The sequence below is a fragment of the Vespa mandarinia genome, chromosome 8 (assembly GCF_050613455.1).
Source record: "Vespa mandarinia isolate Hongniang chromosome 8, ASM5061345v1, whole genome shotgun sequence".
Lineage (NCBI taxonomy): Eukaryota > Metazoa > Arthropoda > Insecta > Hymenoptera > Vespidae > Vespa > Vespa mandarinia.
In genome coordinates, this window is record NC_140817.1 from 8,204,952 (window position 1) to 8,232,500 (window position 27,549).

General features: G+C 34.6%; 2 protein-coding genes across 7 annotated transcripts in view; both read right to left on the bottom strand.

The window, feature by feature from the left end:
* Positions 1-27,549, bottom strand: part of Sesn (Sestrin) — a 95,942-nt gene that overhangs the window by 61,635 nt on the left and 6,758 nt on the right. For both annotated transcript variants that reach the window (XM_035878384.2, XM_085659062.1), the window contains exons 2-5: positions 22,802-23,024; positions 21,906-22,394; positions 20,522-21,668; positions 19,895-19,960 (exon numbers count right to left, since the gene is read on the bottom strand). In XM_035878384.2, coding sequence (XP_035734277.1) covers positions 19,895-19,960; positions 20,522-21,668; positions 21,906-22,153 — 1,461 coding nt within the window. In that variant the 5' untranslated portion in view covers positions 22,154-22,394; positions 22,802-23,024. The remainder of the gene's footprint in view (positions 1-19,894; positions 19,961-20,521; positions 21,669-21,905; positions 22,395-22,801; positions 23,025-27,549) is intronic.
* LOC146872856 (uncharacterized) lies at positions 1,008-19,958 on the bottom strand. 5 transcript variants are annotated; one of them, XM_035878440.2, is made up of 2 exons: positions 19,895-19,958; positions 1,008-2,603 (listed from the first exon to the last, which is right to left on the bottom strand). In XM_035878440.2, the coding sequence occupies exon 2, from the start codon at positions 2,529-2,531 to the stop codon at positions 2,256-2,258; it is 276 nt and encodes a 91-aa protein (XP_035734333.1). In that variant the 5' UTR covers positions 2,532-2,603; positions 19,895-19,958; the 3' UTR covers positions 1,008-2,255. The 5 variants fall into 5 exon arrangements, with proteins under 5 accessions (XP_035734333.1, XP_085515198.1, XP_035734314.1 ...); XM_085659072.1 differs by lacking the exon at positions 19,895-19,958 and adding an exon at positions 13,089-13,235; XM_035878421.2 differs by lacking the exon at positions 19,895-19,958 and adding an exon at positions 12,785-13,212.

Sequence of the window (27,549 nt, forward strand, 5' to 3'; positions counted from 1 at the left end):
TTCCTTCAAGATTCCTTTAATAATCAGTCGTGGAAATTATGATTATAATAGAAGGTGTCACGTACATGTATTCACGCATACATAACTATCAATATGTACTAGTTTTCTATTTTCCTTTCTTTGTGTATATTCATTCGAGAACGTCTTACGGTTTTATATGAACGGTACCACGGTTGCAGCACTCGTTCGGTTATCAAGAGATATAAAACTCTTATATTCGTATCGATTCTAACTCAGAAAACTTCTGAATGCGCAACCAAGCGAAGTATCTTTAATTTCTGTTTCAAACGATAAAATGTTTAAAGAGAAGGAGAGAGAAAAAAAAGAAAAAAAAAAGAAGAAAAAAAAGAAAAAAAAAAGAAGAAAGAAAAAAAAAGAAAGAAAAAACGAAAGAGAAGTTAAGAAGCAATAAAACGTTACGATAACGGAAAACGACGAAGGCGGAAGAAAGGAACGAGCTGCAAAACGCATTCCGATGCGTTTTCTTAAAAATACGAAGAAAAGGGGAGTATAGAAAGCGCATACATCTGATCTACGCTCAAACTTATTCAAATTTATACGATCGAAAGGCAAAAGACGCAAGCACAAAGGAAAGTTTGCCTATGAGATATAACGTAAAGAACGAGTTCGAAGACGTACTCTCATCTTTGTTATCACGTACCATGGATTTTATGACTAACCCTAAAAAGTTATCATAAAATAAAAATCATATTAATGTTATCTTCAGTGAAATTTCAATCTCTCTGAGCATACTTATAAGTTTTTGTTTTTTTTTCTTTCATTCTTCATATATATATATATATATATATATATATATATATATATATATATATATATGATTATATATATATATATATATATATATATAATATATATAGTATATATTGTATATAATATAATATATATAGTATATATTATATATAATTATATATATATATGTGTATAATATATATTACATATAATCTTATATATATATATATCGAAAATAAAAATTATGATTTATTAAAATTATTAATATAAAAACTATGAAAATAAATTATATCCATTGCAAATAATATTGTGATAATGATAACGAATAAATTAATTTTCTTATATTATTTCTCATGAAATTTCACTCATAATAATTTAAATTCTAAAAGGAAACGAACATACTCTTTTTGATTTATTTTGAGAAGAATTTTCCGTAAATATAAACTCTTCCATGCTCTTCTAATTCCTTCTGGTATTTCTACAGTGACTCTCCTTTTCATTTCCTCTTCTTCACTACTTTGCCATCGTCAAAACTAAATCAAATAGTCTCGTTCTTACTTTCTTTACATCTTGAAACGATCCTCGAACTGTTCTTAGTTGAATAGACTCGATACATTACTCTCTCTCCGAGACAGGACTTTGAACTCAGTTAAAATAAGTAAAATGACTAATCTTTATAGGGAACTTGAAAATAAAAGAAAAGATCAATGAAAGTCAATATTCTTTATCTTGCCTCTCGATAACGAACTCATTGACTCTAATAATGTTCTCGATCAACACGCTCGTAGCCTAGCAGTATATATAATAGTCAATAATAACGTACCAAATAATTTCACATCGATAATAAAAAATTTACCTACAATCTGCCTTACATTATCTTATTCTAGATACATTAATGATTACCTGTTCGTATAAATACACAAACTCATATAAAATTTTTCATGTAATAAAATAAAATCGTTTAAAAATGAAACTTTAATCATTTCTTAACATTTAAAAAAGCAACATTAGTACATTATTATTAACTATCTATATACAACATAATAAATCCTTTTCAATAATTATCTTTTCTTCTAATAAAATCCAAGTCGAGTAAAGCACTTAGTTATTACTCATTATTTTGAAAAGAGAATTTCTTCGGTATTCGAAACTATGAAACGTTCTCTCAAATACTTGAACGGATACATTAAACGTATCTTGCAACTACATGAGTTAGCTTCGAACTATTCGATAGACAGACATGCTCTTTGTCCATTCACAAAAAAGCCCCGAGCGTGTTTCGGGAGATAAGACTTCTTCTTCTTCTTCTTCTTCTTCTTCTTCTTCTTCTTCTTCTTCTTCTTCTTCTTCTTCTTCTTCTTCCTCTTCTTCTAGTCCCTATTCCATAACTCTCGGCAAGTTTCTCATCACACTGCAAATCCTTGCATTCTCTCTTCCTTCCTTCCCTTCGACGGCAGCGGCACGCTTCGTCGCATCCTCCACCGAGGGAGTTAACTTGGTGAAGTCTAACCACCGATCAAAAGCCAAGGAAGTATGACGGTAACGCAAAGAGCGGCCAAGCAACTCGCACACATAGCTAGAGGGCTAGCTGCTGCTTCCGTTTCTACTTCTACCCCATAATCATCGATTACGTCGTCCCTCTCAAATTCCCGTACCTCGACGTCGCATCTAAAGCAAACTCTACTTCTCTTTTCATAAGAACTTTCATCTCTTCGAAGAAGAAGTGCCGAACCCTTTCTCTCCAATTTCCAACCAGGCTCTTGTACCAACATTCGTGTCATTCTTACTTGATACAATTTAAATTCTTCTTAATGTCTTCTTGCTAAATTCGTTATCTTTCCTTATTTCGCCACCTGAAAATAAAATTTAATAAATAAGTCGGAATCGTAAGTAAAAATTTCGATTTTCTTTTCCAGTCGAAAGTATCTACACTGTTTCAACGTGCTTACTCGTGCGAAATCAATTGAATAGTATTGATAATGGGGAAAATAAAGCGTAAAATACGATTAGGAGGCAAGAACATACGATCAAAGTACAACGTATTTATATATGAACACGATGAATCATTCGTTCTGTATCTACAATAAGTAACCTCAATGAATGTTGAAGTTTGATTAATAGTTTTTTTTTTCTTATATACCAAGATTATTTGAATTCGAGCGAATGAAACCCGAATTTTTCCGGACTACGAACGACATCAATGATCGATTAAAAAGCATTACAAGAGAAAGAGAAATAGAAAGAGACAGGGACAGAGAGAGAAAAGGACAAAGAAAAAGAAGATACGGATAAAAGATAATGATACGAAAGGATATGTTTTGCTCGCGACTCTTAAAGTATCTTCCTTAATGTATCTTTTCAAGAAAATGATGAAGAGTAACGAGCGACGAAAAGGAAAATACAAAATCAAGGACAACGAATATACGTCCGGATAGAGGAGGTCGTCGTTCTATTTGAATTGCAAATTCGTGAACATTTTTCTTGTAAAAGAATTCTATAGAGATCTCGTAATTCACGAGGAAGAGTAAGGGTCTGTGTAATGGTATACCAAACGACGAATCCTTTTCCTATTCATTTGAAGAATATTTTTTAAAACAAACCGAGAGCCATTTAAATCCAATTTCGAGCGTCTCGTCTCAAGCCACTTCTCTCTCTTCCTCTCATTTCGACCATCTCTTATTACGAGCGTTATAAATATTCGAAATAAAAAAAAAAAAAAAAAAAAAAAAACTAAGGAAAAAAGGAAGCAACAAAAAATTGCTGCCTTAAACTTTACTACAAAATTCTACTTCATTTTCATCTTAAGGATAACAAATTTGGTTGTATTAAATTCGATTATGTTCATAGAACTATTAATTTACTTGTTAGAGAGCTTAAATCCCGAATTAAATCCAACTGAAAATTAATACGCTAGATATAAGCGAATTGAGAATGGGAGCTTAATCAAAAAGGTAATTACGAGTTTCGATATTCATCTAACCGCGTAATAACGCGTTCGAACGCGATATTTTCCTTTAAATGAAAATGTCTACTCGTAGACACTTAGTTCTCTCGCCAAAGACTGTCGATAAATATAATGAGACCTCTCGAAGAAATAATTTACGATGCTAGCAGTATTGTTCTAGTACGTTCCTTTTCTATTCAACATGAAAATTCTATTCGCGATATCTGAAGGATTTTCTTAAGGAACGTTATCGCATGAGGAAAAAGAGAGTAACCGTACAAAGAAGTTGGCTCTTGTCCTAGCAATGCCAGTTCTCCTCCACTTCCTCTTTGCTTGAACGAGAATGAGAAAGAGAAAGAGAACAAATCGAAGTAACTTCCATCATTTCATCGCGCTGCTTGACTCCAAAAGAGTAGAAGAAAAACAGGAAGAATAAGTTAACGCTTTTAATAGCCAGTCCGAGTTGGAACAACTTTCTCAAAAGTTTTGTCTTCAAATTTCCACGTTTACGTACCGTTGACACTGAGTCGACGAGAAATCGAAAAAAAAAAAAAACAAAAAAAGAAAGAAATAAATCGATCTTTTTATAATCTTAATAATCACGAAAGAAAACGCGAACGACTCGTTCCCATTTTCAATCGACATCCACGATTCAATCAAGTATTCCTCTACTTTTCGATAACTCGTGTTCTAGCTAACGCCTTTTCTTCATGCTTTTTCTTCATCTTCTTTAAGTAACACGAACGCCATCCTAGACAACGTTCTAGTTCTACTTTCGATATCCAATTAGAAGACTCACTTTACGAAGTAACATAAAACCCAACCAAAGATTTGACCAGGTCGAATCGGATATGTAGAAACTATTTTATGTTCCTCTCGATAACACGATACGATTGTAATATAAGTAAGTTTTGAGAATGGCAAAGAGAAAAGAAAAAAGAAAAGTGAAGGACAAGACGAACGACGTTGAAAATAAATGCTATGAGAAACGAGACGAGAAGAAAAAAGAGAAGGAATCGTATTCCTTCCCTATTTTTTTGTTTTCTTTTATATCGAAGGAAAATGGAGAAACAAAGAGACTATGATATATCTAGATTCTGAAGTGGTGTAGATAAGAGAAAGTCTATGTGATCCACTTAATTCTATTCGACGTAAATTCCAATCGATAGGTTCGCGTAATCAGCACTAATGACTGTCAAAGAGCTGAAACTAGGACGAAATTTCACGTGGCATCTCGGCGATATGAAACTATAGACTCCGCACAGACAAAACTTTACTCGTGGATTTCGATTAACGTTTAAACGATCCTACTAACATTTTGTCCGAACGTATCTTCCATTTTGACTAACTGACGAAGTTATTCACCAGCTTAATTATTAACGGGATAATAAACGAATTGACGTTTTTATTTACATTCGATATTCAACATCCCAGTTAAAACATACTTAAATAAATCAGAGAGTAAACTAGTTCGAGACTCTAGAAAGTTATCGTATTCTTGATTGTTTCAGAAAAATAAATAAAAAAAAAAAGGAAAAAGAAAAAAGAAAAAAAAAGTTGAAAGGGAGACAAAAAGGGAGAAAGGATAGATAAAAGAATGAGAAATTCCTTTCCTTTGTTTCCCGCTTTGCGAAGAAGTTAACGAGACTTAGAGACGACAACTAGAACGACATAGACGCTCGTAAAGGCTTTCTCGTTACTCCTTGGTTGTTACGTTCTACAACCACAATTCCTCGAGATAAAAGCAACTCGTGACTTGATTATGTCCTGCGATGCCAGTTATTACGTCGAAGAAAAACATCACGTTTCTTCTTCCTCTTTCTCTATCATTCTTTCTTTTCGTCCTTCTCTAATACACGTCTTCGCAATTTGATTGACCACTTTTTCTGATCTACATAAGTAAGTAAGTACTTACATTTGTATCTAATCGTTCGTATAACAGGGAAATAATTGTACAATGAAGCTAACGAAAAGACAAAACAATAGAACGTAATGAAAACTATGAAAAAAAAAAAAACAATAGAGAACAAATGAGAAACAATGAAAAAAAAAATAGAAAGCGGGAAAATTTAATCTAAAATTAATAAAGTGGCGATTAATGAACGAGAGAAAGAGAGAGAGAGAGAGAGAGAGAGAGAGAGAGAGAGAAAGAGAGAGAGAGAGAGAGAGAGAGAGAGAGAGAGAGAGAGAGAGAGAGAGAGAGAGACAGATAGGCAGACAGGCAGACAGACAGACAGACAGACAGGCAGGCAGGCAGGCAGGCAGGCAGGCAGGCAGATAGACAGAGAAAAGAAAAATAAGTACTTGATGATTGAGTTGTTACTTAAAAAGAGAATGAAAAATAAATGGATGAAGGAAATACGTTGTTCTGGAAATCGGAAACTCCTGTAACATTACCCCATAATGTTTACTGTAATTTTCGCTTTATTGGATCCTTTCTGTGAGTGTATATACATTACTTTACGTGTTTACATCCGCCATCGCTCACTTCGAACGAATATCACTTTTTATTTTATCGTGTATAACTTCTCTTGAGTGTACGTATCAAAGAGTTAATTGAGAATATTATCCGTCAAAAATTATTGTTTAGAAGATAAAAGAAAGAAAAGAAAAGAAAAAAGAATGTTCGAATTCAGAAAAGGAAATTGAAACGAAGTACTACGTACATATATTTTCAAGATAGAAATGTCGATATGAAGTTCACGTTAAAATAGACACATTATCGTTAAAATGTTCTTGTTTTACTATCGATTAATTTGTTTATTTATCTCGAAAAAAAATAGGTCGATAAAGCTTTGTTATTTTGTTAGACGAAAAACTCGAACACCGAGATAAAGAAAGAGAGAAATAACTATCTCTCAATATTTACCATTGCTAATAAATGTTTATGTTCGTTTATGATATGATACAATGACTCCGATAAATTCCTTCGATAATCTTAAGTTCATTGTTTTAACTTAACAGTCGAGGTGTCGAGATATTCTGTTTGGAGGCTCGTTTAAAAAATTCAAGATCAAAATATAGATAAAATCTTTCAATAAGATAACACATCATATATCTTAATGTGTCAACGTAATGATTAGAAACTAATCTCTTATATTAAAACAATAAAAGAATATTTATTCACAAATTATGAATATCTTTTGAATAAAAGTAACAAGCTTAAAATCTCTCGTATTTCATACTATTTTTTAGAAAATACGACTGTATATCAACGATAAAATATCATCCTCATTTAAATACAGAGATTTATTTTCTATTGCAATTTAATTCGATACTATGAACGCAAAACATTGTAATTTGATATTTCAACATTATTACACGGAAAATTTAATATCTACACATTTTAATCCACTATAACAAATATATGATTTTTAAATCAATTTATTTTGGTACAAATAAATGTGTAAACATGTTCGTTCGCGAACGTGTGTTCGCACATTATACATTTATCTCGTGCGAATATCGTATAAGCGACAAAATATGTATATTATATTCCATAAAAAAGCTTCACTTGATACATAGGATAAGTGTTACGTCATAGAAAAGAAACGGTATTCAACGATTTCTACGGTAATCTAAAAGATTCCACGATTAGCACGGACACGAGAGAGTTTCTTGCTTGAAAGCAGTCTTGGTTGGTTTCCTGCGACATATATCCACTCTCCCATTAAGATTTTCGTATCCACTTAACCTTGACTAATGATGATATACAAACATCTCTGTATTTCTTACCAAATATCTATCTCGATTTCAAGTTCATTACCAAACGGACTGGAATGCATTACGAATGAATATGAAACGCAAATTCAAGATCAACATTTGTATTTGAGAAAATCAGAAAATGTTATTCCAGCATCGAACGAATCAAATTGAATGATCACTGTTTATCGAGCATTTAATTATAATATGCAAAATAACGGCCGTCAATAGAAAATAAATCTTTCGAAAATAACAAACACAAGGCATATACATTAATTCATTCAATATTTTTTCTCATCTAACCCATATGAAGCTTCTTCGTGTCAACAACAACAATAACGATTATATTATATAAATCGTTTGACTCTTCGTTCGTACGAATTTTATTGACATTTTAGAAATTTAATATAGAAACGAATCGGCGAGTTTGTGCAAATTATAGTGAAACGGATCGGTTGAATATGTAAGATAGAAAAGTAGAAGATTCCAATTTACTAAATGGGAAAAAGAACTCAGCCCTTCCCTCGTTTTGAGTTCTTCCTGTATCACGATTTTAAAGGTATATACACCTTTCTCTTTCCTCTACTATCTCCTCTCACCGTTCAACAAGACGGATCTTTCCCCAACACCACGCTATCTCGTTTACCTCCTTTGAAAATTCTTCCTCGGATTTTCTTATTTGGCACAACGTCTCGGTTGTTACACGGAAATCTACTCTGCCTACGTGTTCTCTGATTAATGTAAAGAAAACTTCAAGGAGAAAGCGGAAATTATCTTTCGATTCATTGTAGATTTGTATTCCTGTTGATGACATTTGACTTTTTTCTTTCTTTTTTTGTTCCTTTTTTTTCATTTTTTTTTCTTTTTTATTACATTACCCCTTCGATCCTTATTCTCTCTTTTTTTTTTTTCTTTTAACGCAAAATACATTCAACAAAAAATTACGATAAAAACTAATCATATGATAATCGATGAAATATTTAAATCAATCATAAACTGTATAGTTAGGTACTATAATTAATCGTCCTCTCTTAATCAAAGATAAAGTCATATCTTTCGTCTCCTGAGAGAATACCATACCAGTTGACTATTTCCCACGTAACTATTTCCATAACGTGTATTCATGCTAATAACCCCATAAACTCTGTACTTGTGCCAACGACAACGATGAAAGGAATGATACGACGTAACGTAAACAAGATTGAAACCGCAAACAGGAATGGATGGAACGAGAATTCTGTAACCTATGAAACATTTCTCTCAAATAGATACGCATTTCATAGTCCGAATATTAATATCATATTCCGATCATTTTATTTCTACCATACCAAGTCTTTCTACATATGTACAAATATTAAAGAAAAAATATAAATATATAAATATTTTTTCAATACTATTAAAAAATTCACTAAATTCTCTCTCTCTCTCTCTCTCTCTCTCTCTCTCTCTCTCTGTCTCTCTCTCTCTCTCTCTGTCTCTCTCTTTCTCTCTCTCTCTTTCTTTCTATCGATTATCAAATAATTGTCGTAAATTCGATATGATCGCATTAAAGCGAGATTGTTCAGTATCTCTTCTTGGAAAAATATCATGTAACTCCGATTACAAATTAACTATAATTGATTATCATGGACGGAGAGAAATCGATTTAAACCACGAATAGGATACACATATATACAATGGAGGAATGATTAAATTTCGACATCGCGTTACTCGCTTGAATTCAATTCATTTTATCTAAACGACGATTGGCGAGTTCCAAAGCGAAGCGAGTCAACCGACAGTGATATCAATTCTATGACTTTCGAGATAATATATTATTCGAAAAAGTTTTATCTTCAAAAGGGAGACCGATCTCTATCTATTCAAATAAAAATACGTATAACTTAGCTAGAGCTAATTTTGTAAGTTCTATGATAGCGCACAAGAGTGTAGCCTAATTATTTGAGCCAACAATTTTACATAAGACGTCGTAACGTTTCTCTAAATGTATAAGCATTAGAGGCATGAAGTTCGAGAAGATCAACAAGAACGATTCATGCGAAACATAGGTACCTACAGCCTTTTGAAGATTCTCTCGGAGCACAGAGGCTTAACTCTCACCTCCTAGATCCTTTTCCCTTTGGAAAAGCTTTGAAATCCAAAATCCGTCGATTGAAACGCGTCCGCAAAGCTTTTATATTCGAAGTAGTCGAATCTCCCGAATAGAACGAGAATTCTGTCGTCTATGAAACATTTCGCTCAAAAAGATACGCATACATATATATGTATATATACGTATATATACACATACATGGATACATATATAGCCGCATGCATCTCGATATCAATATCATTCCGACGAAAACTTGCGTTTCGAGTTATGATCGATCGTTACAGGATAAAAAAAAAAAAAGAAAAAGAAGAAGAAAAGAAAAGAAACGAAAAGAAAATAAATGAAAAAAATAACGATAGCCATTGTAAAGACAAAAGGATAAAAAAAGAAAATATATATATTTTTTTCTTTTCATTCTTTGCATCTCGTCCAGCAGAACGAAAAGAAGCGACACAAAAAAAGTATGGAGCATGATTAAATCTATATGCATATATTTAAACAAAGCAACGCATACTTGAACGAAGAGCAAGCATCGGTGAATCCTTTTAAAAAGTTTTAAAAAAATATTTTGTCGTTTCTTCGTGTTTGTTCTTCGAGCTCTCTCGTGTTCAAATAAGCATTATTCCTCCATCCTCATGCGTAGTATGCATAAAAAAAATCGAAATTCGAGATGTTGATAAAAAAAGTATGATTATATGTAATTTTTTTGATAATCAATCGATATGAAAATAATTTGTTTGGAGAGAAACATTTGATAAAAATAATTGCGTCAGCAATTATATAAATATAATAAATAATGATTAATTATTTTTGGATAAAAAATAAATAAATAAATAAATAAGTATATATATATATATATATATATATATATATATTTGACCTCTATATATATATATATATATATATATATATATATATATATATAACTTGAACTTTGTTCGATGATTTTTGTTTCCCTTCTTTTCGTTACGTGTCGACGAATATCAATCATCTGATCATTGTTGGCATGGGACAAATGATGATACTCCAAAAAGCAAAAGAAGGACATAGTGACGAAATACGTTTTCTGCGGTTATTCTTGGCACGTATGAGTCCCATTACGCTAACTCGCCCATCTAATTCGCTCGATCGCCTTGCATCGTATTAACGTTCGTGAGTTTGTGCATACGACGTGCCGGAAGCGTGAACCAATGCTTTCCTTCGTAGTTATAATGTAATTCAAGACTGATTGTGAATGTAATCACAATTACAAAAGGATTGGATGAGAAGGAAATTTAAATTCAATAAATTTCATAATCAACTTCCATTTATAAAGAAAATAAAGGTAAAGAATATTGTCCGGTATTGATTTATAAAAAGACTTATATAAGAGGACCATGACAATCATTGATTCTTTGAGAAGCAAAGTTCGCACGAGGATGACGTTCAAACTCAAAGTCCTCGGAGGATCATAAATTTATTTATCCAAGAATGTCTCCTCATTGTTACTTACATTTTACGAAATCATGTAGAAAAAACCATTGAATTGAAAATATATTGTTAACATGAATAATAACCAATTTATTATAATTATATAGTCTTGTTCTTTTTTCCTTTTTTACAGGAAATCGTAAGAAAAAAAAACAATTTCAAACAATCAAATTTATCTTTTAAAAAAGACACAAGGACAAGGCCGAAGACTAATTTCTATTTCGATGACATCATATTTCTAAATTGCTCTAATTTCTTTGTAAAATATACCATTGTTATACTCGCTGAATTCCTCCTATTTACGTCAACTAAAGCACATTCTTTGGTTATATATTTACAAAAAGCTTTTACGTAAAGTACAAATTCATTTATGCATGGTTATCGTGCTATTATGCGGACCAATGTGGGAGATAACGATACACTGTATTATTGTGACATCGATTACGATATTACCAGCAACACTAATCGAAATCGATAAGAACCAATAAGCGTCCTTCTTTTCTCTCTCTCTTTCTCTCTTTCTCTATCTCTCTCTATATATATATATGTGTGTGTGTGTGTGTTCATAAACGTATTATATTCGCTTTAGAAAATTCTAATCCGTTTTTAATTCTAAACATAATTAAAAACTAATATCGAATACGTTGATTGGATTGTAACGCTAAATTATTCTTCTAATTCGAGCAAGGTTCTAATATAATTTAATCTATCTTTATCATAATATATCTTCGAATATTAACGCGCGCGCTGTTCAATAATTCTTTTTCTATTTGGAAAAATTATCGATCATTGATATATAATTAAAGATAAAATGTTTAGGTTTCTTTTCATTCTATTAACGCGGAAGTTCTATTCTCTCGTTCAATATTACGCGTTGTTACTATGTCGTACACAAGGTCGTATGTTTTTAACAAGTAAAATAAACACTTTCATAACATAATAATTGACAAATATCTAACTTCTTTAACTTCGAAGAAACGAGACTTTTGTAAGTGTGACCTTCATCGATGTTATCTATTTTTTGTCGTAAAATGATTGAATACGTAAGTTATATATAAAAAACTTTATAAATGTTTTCCTTCTGCACGTTTAGACGTTTCGTTTTGTAATAACGAAAAAATAATTCGAAAAATTTATGTATGTTTTTTTTCTTTGCAAATTGCAAAGGAAAAAAAAGATTAGCAAATATTCTCATTATAACATGTTGCAAGTTAATTTATTACCTAAAAATCCTAATTTTATGGTTTAAGGATCTGTTTAAAAGAGTTTCAACTATCGCTTATATTTACTAGGCACAGTAACAGTATAATTGCATCATCAAAAATATTTCGAACTTTTAAAAAGAAAGAAAGAACATAAAATTTGACGTCGTTTCCAGCTCTAAGAAAAAACTCCTTCAAGTAAATAAAAATAAATTTCCGCTTCAACAGCTCAATAAATATTTGATTATATTTAAAATCGATGGTAAATATAAAACAAACTCTTCATCGTGTCCTTCGATCTTCTGGATCTAAAAATGGAATCTACTTTTATTCTTGGAGCTCGTAAATCGTAGACATTGAATGCCATACTATAAAAAGATACGGTCGACGGACTGCCGAGAGAATAAGTTAGTAGTATGATTTAAAAGTAAAATCAAAAGGAGAAAAAGAGAGAAAAATGATTCAACATATATTCTAATCGACATACATTGATATCGTGCAAACGTGAGAACATATAGAAAGGGAGATAAGAGAAAAAAGAAAAAAAAATGGAAAAGAAAAAAAATGAAAAAGAAAGATAATATTTTCGCAATATGCAAGGTGAAGGTAACAATTTGAACGTACATAGATATACCTACTTGTTATATATATATGGCGAAGAGAGGGAGTAGGCTTGCTAATGCAAAACATAAAGAGGGACAGAGAAGGAGATATATACGTGGGTAAGTGAATGGGGGAGCAAATACAGACCGCGACGAGTCTTTTCTCTCTCTCTCTCTCTCTCTCCCTCTCTCTCTCTCTCTCTTACACGCGAGTCCAACGAAGCACGTGAGTCCTTTGAGGTGGAAAGCAGTTGGCGTTGAAGAATCGAGAACAAGGCGAACGATCGTGTCAGAAGGAACACTCGTCGTTGACGACAGACACTCACAAAGACGAAGGACGTCTCTTCTTTTCTTTCTTAGCACATTTAAAGGCGACACGCTACGAACGGATCGAATAAAAACACGTGCAACCTCTACAGTGCCTGACGCCAGAATGAAAGCGCGACGAGCAAGCGCTCGTCTACCACCCGCCGACATCCCCCTCCAGATTCTCCTACCTAACGATCGAAAGAGACCGAAGACGAAGACGAACGAATAGCTTACCGAGCGAAAGGAGTCGATCGAATCGAACTCCTTCCGATGGATCCTTCCTTTCGAGAACATGCAAACCTCTTTCTTTTCTTTTCTCTCCTTTTCTCTTGCAATACCGACTTTATGTCGAATAGAAGATACGTTGTGACTAAATATATATTTTATATATCCTTTCTATATATATATATATATATATATATATATGCAAAGTTATATATATACACACATACATATACACATATTTATTTGTATTTTGTACAACTTTGAATCCTGAACAATTCACTTATCGATTTTCCATTTAAAGTTGTCAAAGAAATTAATTTTTTTAGTCGAAGATAGATCGGAATGATGAAAGGGGGGGAGAGAGAGAGAGAGAGAGAGAGAGATAAAAAGAGAAAAGAAAAATATCTCTAAAAATTCGAACTAAAATAAATCACAATAGAATTATTATACTTCGATTAGCACAATAACTTGACATCAGGTTTTATTTATCTTGAAGAGAGGTCAAATAGTGGCCGAGCGTGGGCCGAGCAGCGTTCTTACTACCATCGAAGTATATCTATAATATAGCTATTATTAACTATAGATATACATAAACACATACGTGGTCCAATAAGAAGAGCCGACGATTCGCAAGCCTCCTACTTTCCATTCGAAACCTCGTAGGTTTGCGATTATAAAATGATACGTATGACACGTGAGAAGATAGTCGTATCAATCGTTTCTTTCTACTTCCTTTCTTATTTCATTGATCCCTTTCTCACGGGCAACCAACTCACTCAATTACCTACTTATATATATAGAATAATATCGTGAAAGAAATAAAAATAAATTGTTGGTAGATGAAAATCAATACCCATTGATTTAACATTTAGAACGTAATAGGATGACCTTGAAAGGAAAGGAAAAAAAAAGTTGTAATCATGCATCGGAGTGCACTTATGATCAACGCGCGAGTTGCAATCGGGAACTATCGATCGTCAAAGCACTAATACTAGGCAATACATGTAGATGTACATATACATGCACATACGTACATAGATGGTTGCAAAACATCCTACTCATAAACAGAAAGAAAGAAAGAGAGAGAGAGAGAGAGAGAGAGAGAGAGAGAGAGAGAGAGAGAGAAAGAGAAAGAGAAAGAGAGAGAGAAAGATCACATTTCACAAAATTCTGTCGACCTTGCATTCGATAAAACGAAACACGACATTTCGTTACCTTTATTCGATCTTGTATGCGATGAACCTTATTTTTCCACCGTATATTTTCTCGATATATTTTCTTGTCACTTTCGGACATCCACATTACGAGAATGAATATTTTATTTGGGGGAAAAAGAAAAAGGTCTTTGCCGAGGTAAAAGATTCAAGGCTTTCCTTGAGGCCGTCGGATTATTTCAACGAACGTGAAAATATGGAGAGTAGTAAGTATGTAGGTACCGGCTTCGTCGTCTAGCGGATGAAAACGTAATTTACGTTCAAAGTAAAGTTTCCATCGAGATGCACAAGGAATTACAGTAGCTCGTAATACTTTGCATGCATATCGACAAACGACTGCTTTGAGCTTGGCTATGCTAGAAAATTCTTCTACGAGATAAACAACGTAGTTGTTGTTCCCATAACGAGGGTGAAACGTACGATCGAAAAGACGCTGACTACGCCGAACGAGAAAAAGCTTACGTTCCGATAAGATCCTAAAAGGAATATCTTCGTCATAATTTATTTTTCACCTATTTTCCATAAAATACACATATTAAAGATCGTAAGAAAAAGCTTAATTATATAAACTGTTACATGTAAATGAATTTCTAACTCTTGTTATGACGAATTTCGAGAATATAACGAATGATTTACGATATGAAAGATAAGTATAATATACGAGAAATAAGCTGAATATATCTATAAGAGGGGGAGGGGGAGGAGGAGGAAGAAGGATTGTCGATAAAGATAACAAATACGAATTCTAAAGAAGATTTGTTTTGTGTATGTGTTTATCATATATACGCAAAGAGGATAAGGAAGAGAGGAAAGAGGATAAGGGAAGGAGAAAAAGTAAAAAAAAGGGAGAAAGGGAGATATAGCTTACATAAAACACGTGATTATATTTCGCACACTGATGTTTCCAGTTTCAGATAACGTGAAAACCGCGACGTGTGCTCGATGAGTTATTATTACCATCTGGAGCACGTCAGAAACAAGCAACAACCGTGCAATTGCTGCCTAGTCGCCCATTTTGCACGGTGGAAAAAGCACGAACTACTTAAAACACCTACCCTATCGTTTTAAAGCTTTTAATCACGAACAATGTTATAAGAGAAACGTTAAAGCGTATATAATTTTCAGATAAATCTTACTGGTTATTATTGTGATAGATTAATGAAAATAAGACTTCTCTTTTTTCTTATGATAATACGTAAAAAACAAAGAAAGAAAAAAAAAGGAAAGTAAATATGATCTTTCAAATTCATATATTTAGTAAAGAAATGCAATTCAAATATTTACTCGTATCGTGTTTTTATTATTAACATAACGAAGCATACAGAACCGGTCACGAATTATAAATGACTTTTAATACCACAAAGAAATGTAAAAGTCCACAAATATTAATTTGAATTGCATGTTGGATTTTTTTGAAGCACAACGATATATATATATATATATATATATATATATATATATATATATATATCATGTACATATGTCACCGAGCAAAGTTCTATAATAATTTGTAATGAAGTCAGACACGAAATAAATCACGACGTAAAAAATGAAATTGTAATAAATCAAGCAAAGGATTATCTATAACATGTTCTAGAGTTAAATCAATGATGTGGAAACTCCATAGCTTTAAGATAAAGTGTACTTAAGTGTTTTCTAACTAAAATAAAAATCAAAGTCTCTTCTCTCTTCTATTTTTCTTCTCTCCCCATTCTTCTCATTTAAATTATCAATTTTTCGAATCTATTCTTTCTTCTCATATTATCAGTATTATATTATATATAATTTATGTTTATCTGTAAAAATAAAAGTAAAAATAAAAAAAAAGGGAAAATTTATTTTCGTGGCTCGCATACTCATTTCATTTAACTACCGCGAAATCACTGCACATGAAAACGTAGCATGTAACTGTCGAGAACACACGTATGTAAACTCGGTTACGATGAACCTCGACCAACCCATTTTCTTTTTTAAAATGTACTTCATAATAAATAGTAGGGAAAAAAGCATGAATAACACTATAAAATTATAACGACTTAAATACTTGAGATTAAGCGAAGAACGACGAATGGAAATAATTAAAAACTCTTGAATCAATTATATAATGGCTATATGAGTAAATTAATATGAAAATTGTTTTTAAACCTATAAACACATTAACAACATTTATGACAGAAACGTGCACGTAGAATATAGTGAAGGATTTACATAAAAAAGTTCACTATTCTCTAATCACCTCTATTTTATCTTTCCCATCTAATCTTTAACATCTTTTCTATTCGTTCGCGTGCACGAAATCATTGGAGTATAAAAAGATCATGATCGTTGAATACATTGAAAATCTTTCTATCCATTGAAAATCAATCGCGTTGATGCGATCAACGTGATCTAGAATACATAGTTGAAATACATAAATAACGACTAGGAATCATAAAATAGAAAAAAAAAAAGAAAGAAACAACTAAGTTACATTTTCAAGGATCGAAACATTCAGGAATATCAAGAGAGTTTGGTAGAAAGAAAAAAAATATAATAAAAAGATTGAGAGGAGTATGAGGAACGAGAAGGGGGGAAGTAGAAGGAGGAGAGGTAGAAGAAGCACGGATAGAAAGAGATTCAATTAGACCTTTAATGGAGCTTGTATACGAGCCACTTAAAGCCACTTGCGGCTGGTGGAGCTAGCTGTTACTTGCATTGACCCAAGCACGATTCCCTTTAACTTTTCCTCTCCCTTCTTCGAGTCTTCTCTTAACCCACTCCCTCCTCTCTCCCTCTCTCTCTCTCTCTCTCTCTCTCTCTCTCTCTCTCTCTCTCTCTCTCTCTCTCTCTCTCTCTCTACACTGCTAACTTGCGCTATGATTCCGCTATTTCTCACTTACGTCCCTCTTTCCTTCCTACTCTCTTTCTCTTCCATTTCTCTTGCAAACCTCGCGAACTTCGATCGTCCAAGCGAGACGAACATCATCGGTTTTATACGACATATCTACTGGAAATTTAAGTCGATTTGTGAAATACGAGCAGTAGCCCTATAAGATTTACTGTTCGCTGATCTTACAATCGAAATAACTTTGGATAAGAAAATCGCAAAACTTATTTAAAGAATGAAAATATTGTAAAAATGATTTCTACAAACATATTCCGGGAATACCCGACTATAATCTATTTTTTCAAGTTTAATATCCTCTTGAAAAACATAGTATTAATTTAATTTCATAATATTTTATGTAATCTAACGTATATAATATTTCATATTTACTTACCTTCTTCATCAACCATCTCGTAGATACTCTTTCCGTCGATGTTAGTAACAAAACCAATATATTTTGGCGATCACCAATTCGACGATATAAATAAAAAAAATTATATATATGAGATAACGGAGCAACTTCATCAAAAAACTTTGACGAGATTAAGAAAATTCATTAAGTTTTTCCACGTTCAATCGTAGTCCATATCACTTCATAAGCATTATAGTTCATCGAAACTTATAAAACTCGTTGAAAAATACGAAGATCGAATCTATAAACCAGATTTGCGAGATTCAAATTTCATAAGAGTATCTCGTGATATATGCATATACATGAAATACAATAACTTTATTAATATATCGGATCTCCTTTATTTCTTTTCTTTTCGTTTTTCTATTTTTTTTTTTTTTTTTTATTATTATTATTTTACCAACTGATACAAAAATGATATTAAAAGAACTTTTACCGGAAATTTGCTTCGTAAATAAACGTGGGAAGCAACTGTATCTTCTTTCTACAAACAAGCAGTAAAATGAGATTATGCGGTCTATTATACGATATGTAACTTTGCGATAACGATTAATAGTATGACCTTCCTGAAATAGTAATAAAATAAAAAAGGTTTAAAGAACCTGTTTTTCCCGTAACTTGCACGCAAGACTGACTAATCTTTGTAAAACGATACGAAACCTTTACCAACCAATCTAAACGATACGTCGATCGTTGTTTATCTTATAAATAACGTATCGAATAACGAAGGACTGTAGAAATTTATTTACGACATACGAGATATTCAATGTTAAGTAATCTTTTTCAAAAAAATATCCTTTCGTTTAAAAAGATTCTTTGCTATCTGCCTTTCTATTTAAAAATTTTTAATATTTTTTTTATACGTATTTATATACAAAATAATGTCTCCTATTGAACTGTATTTTTTATCGAACAATTGTAATAATAAATATTTATAATAATAATTTAAAAAACAATAATAGTTGACTATACAAATCGATTGTAACTACAAGAGACCGCCATCTGTACGATCTACAAACTAACGTTTCATCGTCCGCATGAGGTACATGAACAAACGTCGCATCTTGAACGACTTTCTATAGTCTAAAAAACTGAATTACCGACGTGGTCTATGGTTCGAGTCATGGCGGGAACATGGCGCACTCTAGAACACAAATTCAATGATGCGTCTAATTTTCTTTTTTTTCTCTTTTTCATCAAATTAATCATATCAATAAATAATTAAAATACCTACAAAAATTATTCATTTCGAATTACTCATTCATAATAACGAGTATTTTTGAATTTTTACGATGCTATAGAAAAATATTTACATTATTTTTCTTAAATAATGTATATTTTTTTTTTTAATCACATTTATAGATAATTAAGTATGTTTATCATTATTTTAAATAATATTGAAATACATGCGTAAGTTTTCTATGCTACTATTATTGATACTATTAGATATATAACATTTCAAATGAATAAAATCGATAATGATTAATAAAGATTTATAAGGGGAAAAAAAAAGAAAAAAAAAAATGAATTTCTATGCAATCGGATGATTATACAAAGTACAATCGGAAAGACTCCTACAATTAGCAACTTCAAAGTGTTATGGGAGCTCGCGCGGACAAGAGTCCTTAATTGCTCTTAATTAAACTAAATTGAAGGTTACCAGGGGACAAATAAATATGAAGTTATGCACTCCCTCGTTCGCGCAGCAACCAATCATTGGTTCCTTTTCACGTACAACTACCAATAGATGGGTAACGATTATCGGTATTATACAAAGATAGCCAATTTGTATTTGTTTCAAACGAATATCAATTTCATTGCTCGTGTTTTTCTTTTCATAAAATTTAACAATTGTTTTTCGACTGTTGCAAAAAGTTAAACGTAAATTAGGAACTATTAATAAAAATCGTACTTATATAATATCATCAATTTTATTTTTCATAAAATTAAACCAATAAAAATATCTGTCATTCAATCGTACGTCTCGCAAATCTGGTGTTAAAAAAAGAAGATAAAAGAAGTAACAAAAAAAAAAAAAAGAAAAAAAAAAGAAAAAAAAAGAAAAAAAAAAAAGAAATGCATTCGCGTATTATACAAAAGACTTACCTCGGAGGTGGGAACGAAGGCACTAGGTCCATCGAAGGCCGGTTCTGGTACTGGTAATCCTCTATCCTGTAAAAAAAAAAAATTACGATCAATTGCAGAAATTCAAATATCGAAGACATATCATTGAAAATCTTAGGATTATATCGACTTTTTGCAAGTTTGGCTGGCTCGGTCGGTAGAGTATGAGACTGTTATTCTCAGGGTCGCGGGTTCGAGGCCCACGTTGTGCAAAGCTTTTCTTCCCATATTCTACACATTTCTACACATATGTATACTTTCCGCGCAAGCTTTTATCGACTCTCACGTTTCCGTTCTTATTTTTCAAGAGCAATTCACGATGGTAATAAAACGTCGACGATCGCGGTTTGTAACAGTAGGCCGTTTTGGCGACAAAATAGGAAGATATTTTTAGAACAAAGTTCGGTGAGTGTTCCCAAATAACCACGGAAAGCTTGTGCTCCATTTATATAACGTCCCGCTATATCCCGTTTTGACGCTTTCTCGCTTTAAAGACGAAAGAGTATCGGACATTGAAAAGAATATTAAACTAGAGTAAAGATCGATCGATGATTATTAAAGGAGAGATATAGGTACATAGTGATAATATGTAGGCAAAAAAAAACTTACCTTGACCATTTCCAGTATCTCAGCACATTTTATCCTGACGTTTTGAAAAGGACAATTAACGCTGAGCCTAAGTATTACCGGCAGATGAAGCGTCACCAGGCTAAGATACTTGTTTGCTTGAGTTTGCCTCGGGCCATCAAGTGCATTTCCAAGATTAAGCATCCTTCCTACATCACCAGGAGTAACCTCGGGACTATCGAGAACTCTACCACTCTTTGAAGAAATGTCTTCGTCCTGCGAGAGAGGTCTTTTTATTTGACCGGCGCTGAACTTTCTCTCATCGTTCTTTCTAAGGCAATCCTGGTCCTGTTCGTACCTTCGCCAACTAGCACGACCATCCTCGAGATCGTCTTCTGAATTTTCAAGATTCGCATCTTCAATGAGAATCTCATTTTCCCGATAAATTTCGTTTGCATTCTCGTTATCAAATCCGTCGAGTGTATTGAAAACGACTCTTTCGCGTGATCTCCCTGTGATATCCGTTTCATCTCGATACCTTCGCTCGAGAAGATCGCTGCTCTTAGAACGGAAATTAACGTTTCTACGATCGAAGAAAGCATTGCCAAGATTCTCGTCGAACTTTGGACTCTTCCCGTAGATCCTAGTATCCAAATCCAACTCGTCCTCCTCTGGCTGTCTTTGCTTCGCTCCCTTCACCTTGATATAATTCTTTGTTCTCGGTATCCTATCCTCTTGGCTTAACTCATTCAACCTTTCGTTCGACGACGAAATCAAATACTTTCTCTCGCTGTCACAGCTAGAACCGAAACGGCTCTCACTCCCGTCCTTGAACCTGCGACACTTGCCAGCCAATTGTTCGATCCTTAAACCTTTCCCCTCGTCCGAAGAAGTAGAACGACCCGATCTGTTCCCGTCCGTAGAATCACCGCCCATGTATCTTCTTCTTTCGACCGGTGTCCCGAAGCTCGAACTTTCGTTTGAACCCAAACGGCCGTCTACGCAATCGAACGAACCCGAGGGATATCTTTCCGTACTTTCGGAACCACCGTCCTCCGGAAAGACAGGATTTTCCGTAACACTTTGCGGAAAAAAGCAGTCGCTTCTAAAAGTATCCGAAGATGCCGCTTGTTCCTCTACATTCTTCGGAGTCGATTTTGAGGGTGAACGCTCGATGCTCATATCGTACCTTTTCGACACAGAAGACGAATACATTCTTATTACGAGCTCAATTATGCTCGAAGAAAATTTATATATATATATATATATATATATATATATATATATATATATATATATTAATTAATAGATTAATCGAAAACGCTCTTTAAAACTGTCACTATTACGACCTAGTACGTTAGTAATGACTTTCTCTAAGTTTTGTCGAAATATCGAAAGATATTATTTGCCAAGACATTTCACTCACCTTCCATCCTGACCCTTGAACTTTCCGGAAGCTACGTTGTCCTTCATCGCACCGGTAGTTTCCTCCCATTGATTTGGACTCCCAACACCTCCGAGCCATCCCTCGACTGTACTCCTGGCAGCCGCCAAAGCAATGTTCCTCGCTGCCTCGTCCCTCGCGCAAAGAGGTGCCAGAAACCTGCTCACCAATTCGACCTCGTCTCCCTTCGTCGACGCTCCAATCCCACAAATATTCGGATCGCTGTACATCTTGGTTAGGATTTTTTTCTTCTTTTTCTTCTTATCTTTCTCTTTTTCTTTGCTCTCAAAAGCAAATCTTTCAAGAATACGTTCGAATATCGAACGAGCTCGACTTTAATCTAAGGACGAATACTCCAGACGGCTCGAGTTTCTCTCGATAATTCTCCCCTCTCTCTCTTTCTCTCTTTCTCTCCTTATCTCCCCCTTTCTTCCCTTCCTTCTCCAAACCAAAAACGAAACAGCTACGAAACTGTAAAGGAAAAATTTTGCAAAATTCGACAAAATATCAAATATATTTTCCGACGTATTATCGATCTTATACTTTTGCGATGATCTAACAAATCGGTCCTTTGAAATACGCTTGCGAGCGTAACATTTTTCGCCACGAGAGCTTGCTTCGCGAAAAACAGAATGTGGAAGGGAGGGTAAAAGAAACAAAATAAATAAAAAAAAAAAGAAAGAGGGAAGGCGCACGAAAGGTTTATATTATCCACTTGTAATTACGCTCGTTTCGTCGCGTTTTGCCGTGAGAATCGAGCGTAAAATTTGTTTCTCCTCCAGGAAAGATTTTACCGATTTTGAAAAGTAACAGAGTATTTTACCACCGATCTATCGATTCCTTTCTTGATCGACTCAACAACGATGTCATTTACGAACCTTTTTTTCTCTTTTTTGTTTTGTTTTTCTCTTTCTTTCTTTCTTTCTTTCTTTTATTGTTTCTTTCTCTTCGTTGTCTTCCTCTTGCTATTCTCTCTTCAAAACGACGAGTTACATTTTTTCTTTACATCGTTACGTCGCGAAATGGTTGACCTCGCCAATTTGAGAGTTTCTGTCACGAGAATGATCGAATCTGGTTTTCGTTGATTAATCCATTTGACACCTAAAACAAAAAAATAAAAATAAAAATAAAAAGAAAATAGAAAAGAAGATAAAATCAATAGATAATGAATGATAAAAAAAAATCCGAAGCAAGATTAAGGGTTGCTATATTCAGCGTTAATTAATTTAAAGGAGGATAAAGGGAAAGATAATCCATCGATGAGGTAACATCGTACTCGGACACGGAAACGCTTCGCCGCGAGAGAAAATCGCTCGGTATATCGATTTTATCGTTCATCGAAGGTTATACAACGCGATCGAAAGAGTATATAATTCGCTCTGATCGCTAAGAAACTTGAAAATTAACGAAGTCGAAGGGCTCGGTATCGATGAATTCAATGATAATGACTGCATCTGTATTTTTAAGACAGCACGGACAGCATTTAATTTGTTATTGTTATGTAATCTTATAAAGGCATAAAGCCGATTACGTATATATATTGATTTGCTAACGATCGCATTTCTCTTAATTCAGTTTATTATTACAAATCGAAGAAAAGAAGGAGAAAACCGTCGAACTGTAATAATCAATGTGCAAACAACTTGGCAAAGAAAACGACGATGTTATCGAGATGTTGATGCTTGCGAGAATGCTTGAAGAAAACGAAGAAAAAAGAAAATAATAATAATAATAAAAAAATAAAAGAAGAAAAAAAAAAAAAAAGAAATACGAAAAGAAAAGAGCGTCCATACGATGCAGTCTCAGACTGTAAAGAGGTAAATTTACGATAATGGACACGCAACGCGAAATAACGTAATCGCAACAAGCGGTAGGGCAAAACGCTCACGCACAGTTTACAAAATTTATTACGATCTCGTGCGTGTTGTTGCATTAAACGCGTACCGCGAACGATAACTTCGACATACGAGAATATTTTGTAAAGGATAAGAACTTATCAGACGACGAAGACGTTAGAGACTCTCGAAGCATAACGACGATACTTCGCGAACTTCCACTTGTCACACAAAGCGTATGTACATACATACGTATGTACATATGTATATATGTATGCATGCATACATCCATGTATGTACATACGTACGTAAAACGTGTAACGATCGCCTGACAACTCTGGGACCGTACGAATCGGAAACCTTACGGTTAATTTACTCGTTCTTCCGAGGCGAGTCTCTTTCCAGGTCAGGAATCTTTCTCCCTCGAACGAGAAAATACGTAATAATTTGCGGAGGAAAGCGTACGTGTCAGCGGAGATGAGTTTCTCGCTAATTAGTTTCCCCCAACGTTTCCGAGACATTCTCCTTTCGTCTACGTTTATATTGTCTACCTTTCTACATAATAACGATTTATGTCCTTTACAATAACCTTTCTGTAACTTCGATTCGAATATTCGCTATTGTCGTTTCTAATCCATGCTTTAATGTAACGAAAGAAGAATGTAAGAGAAAAGAAGTTAATACTCAACTCGTAGATTCAACGCTCGTTCGAAAAATGCAACATACCGAAAGGGGTTAACTCGAAAATATTCGAAGTCAAACCCCTAAAGTACTGTCATCTGTCATTTCGAAGCTCGCTCGACGATTTACGTGGAAAGTAGTATTCGACGAAGGAAGATGCACTCCTACGAACTTGACCTACTTTCTCAAGTCGAAGCCAGCCAAGTTCCAGGCCAACGAAATCCTCTCTCTCTCTCTCTCTCTCTCTCTCTCTCTCTCTCTCTCTCTCTCTCTCTCTCTCTCTCTCTTTCTCTCTCTCTCCTTCTCTACGATCTCCTCAAAGATACACACACGATGGATAGACACAGACGCTATGTCATATGGTCTCTCAAAGAGCTACGTATAGTAAGTAATCAAAATAAATTATAAGGTAAGATCGTCGTCAATGTTCTCTCCGATAATTATATACATACCTAAAGGCTAATATAAAAAATAGTCGATACCGAGCAAGTGAATAGTGTATCGTGGTATGGCATGAAAATAGAAATAGTCGTTTCGTCGCGGCAGTTGCGCAATCGATCGATATCGTAGTACTGCTGGTCTTCTCCCTGATTGATGGACCCCCTCCCCCTCCCCAGGAGAACGAGAGAGCGAGAACCTAGGTCAAGGTTATTAAGGTTACGGAATGAGCGAGTTCACGTTCGACTCGTCACGCTCTGTCGACTCCGACTCGAATGAGATCAAGCATTTCTTCGTCCTTTTCTCTTTGATATAACCATCTTTCTCGGTCTTTTTCTTATTTTCGCGAAGGAAAGACAGTTTTCTGTTCAAATGCTTCTCGACGAATTTAGAAAGATTGATAAAAGAAAATCGCACGGAGGTTCTGTTCGATTACGTAAACGCGCTCACGCGTGCCGGTGCACACGCTTTCCTATTGCGTAAACGTGAAAACGATCGTCCATCCCGGTCATTTCGCGATAATCCTCCTCGAGTTCTCGGTTTTTCCATGAAAGGAAAGAGCTAAGTCGTTCATACGCGACCGTTCGCTTTCGTCTCCTAAGCGATACAAGTCTTCTTTTCGCAAAACACGTCGACACGAGTTCGATGTCCTCTGGATGTCCGATGCTTGCGAGAATGGCCGCACGCTACTCGAAAGAGACAACGAAGCGTCGTTTCATCGACCCGAACCAATTCGTTTTCGGAATCGACCGGTCACGAGCATGCGACCGGTCATCTCTCTTTCTCTTCCGCTCGATTATATATAAGACTCTATGAAAATCAAGATCCGTAAACTCACTTGAATAATGATCGATCGTATAAGAGAGAGCTACAAGAAATTAACGAACTTGACATCGATCGATCGATGTGAAAACGGAAGCTAAGGAACTCCCGCCCCTACTCCCTCTTCTACTCTCTATTATTCGTTATGTTTTCTCAAATGCCACGGAAAAGATAGTCTATAGGCAAGTAGTTAAGTGTACATAAGTAAAGTACATACGTTCCGTGCCGGTCGATGTCGGCTTGGCGACAGTAGGCCACCAGAGAAAAAGGGATGAAATCTAAGAAAAAAGAACGAACTAACGGAAAAAGGGGGGATGGGGATTTTATCAGGTATTCTAAATATTTATAATAGCAAACCTAAACCCTCACTCAATGTTCACGTTCACGTGACGCGATGCCTCGTTATGAATTATTTATGCCGCAACGTGCTACCGCTTGGACGCGTTGACTCGCATTCCCAATATACGGGGGACCTATACGTTTAGTCGAACATCGTCCGATCCGATAAAGCTGTTGCTCGAAGACGCCAAAGGGCTTGCTCATCCTCCCTCCGTTAATTAAATTAAACGAAGGAAATAAAAAAGAAGGGGGGATTATGATAATATAACGCTGTGAAAAAAAGGTACTCTCGAGACGATTCTCGGTAAAGATGGTGTGCATGCTCCGTAAAGACGCGTCGAACCAAACGCGGATCGATCGCGGACGACGATAACGTTTCTTCGTCGACGAAAAGCTCGATCGAAGAATACATGGGCTATCGTCCTTGCTTATGACCTTGAAACACGCAAGAACAAATTTTCATCATTTCTTTCCGTCTGTCTGTCTTTATCTCTCTCTCTCTCTCTCTCTCTCTCTCTCTCTCTCTCTCTCTCTCTCTCTCTCTCTCTCTATCTATCTATCTATCTATCTATCTATCTATCTATCTATCTATCTATCTCTCTCTCTCTCTCTTTCTCTCTTTCTGCCGCTTCTGACGAATTCGAGCAAGTATCACAGAGCATTTTCGATGTAGCGATCGAAATCAACCGATCGTAATAAGACACCAAAAGAGAAAATACCTGTTATTAACGCTTCGATACTTGAACAAAGCACATCCTGTCACGTCGCAAGACAACCACCAAGCCTATACATTGTAACGTTGGGGAATCGCGTACGATTTGCTGCACGCGACGAACCTACCTCGGTAACATAGTTCACCCGTGTAACGTCAAAGTGATTTGAAAATCACTACGGAGAGTGTTTCCCGTTAAAAGATGCAACATCGTGCGAGAGTAATCGAACCATTAGAGAAGCGTGCTCGTATCGTTTGTAATATTCCTCGCACGTTTAAAGTCCTGGAAGAGTACAAGAAAGTAACGTGCCGATCGTTTCTGAATGCAAGAGCTTACTTAAAACTCCTAAGATCGGTAACTCTTTGATCATATGTTAAAATGTGACGTCGGCTCTTTTACCGGCGATATAACGACCGAGAGACAGATAATGGCGTAATGGTGGTTGCTGGAGGTGGGGAAGGAAAGGAGACTAGCTCGTTGCTCGAGATAGCCACATTCAGGGAGACGCGGAATACGAGCCTGATTGCCAAGGAGAGAAATCCGCGCGACTTGAGCTCGCCTTCCTCAAAGGTGTCCCCTCCTTCTTCTAACTCTCTTTTCCCCCCCCCCTCTCTCTCTCCCCCTTCCATCGGGTTCTCACCTATTGTTCTTCTCGTAAGACTGCCGATTCGAGCAGAGGCCTTTAATAAAGCTTTAATGCTTAGCAGATTTCTATCGCTTGCGTATATCTTCTAGCTAAATCGTAACGAACGTTGCAACGAGAATTAAATAAAGAAAAAAGAAAAAAAAAGAAAAAAC

Excerpts from the sequence above, each read along its gene's own strand:
- LOC146872856 (XM_035878440.2), bottom strand. The coding sequence starts at position 2,531 with ATGACACGAATGTTGGTACAAGAGCCTGGTTGGAAATTGGAGAGAAAG.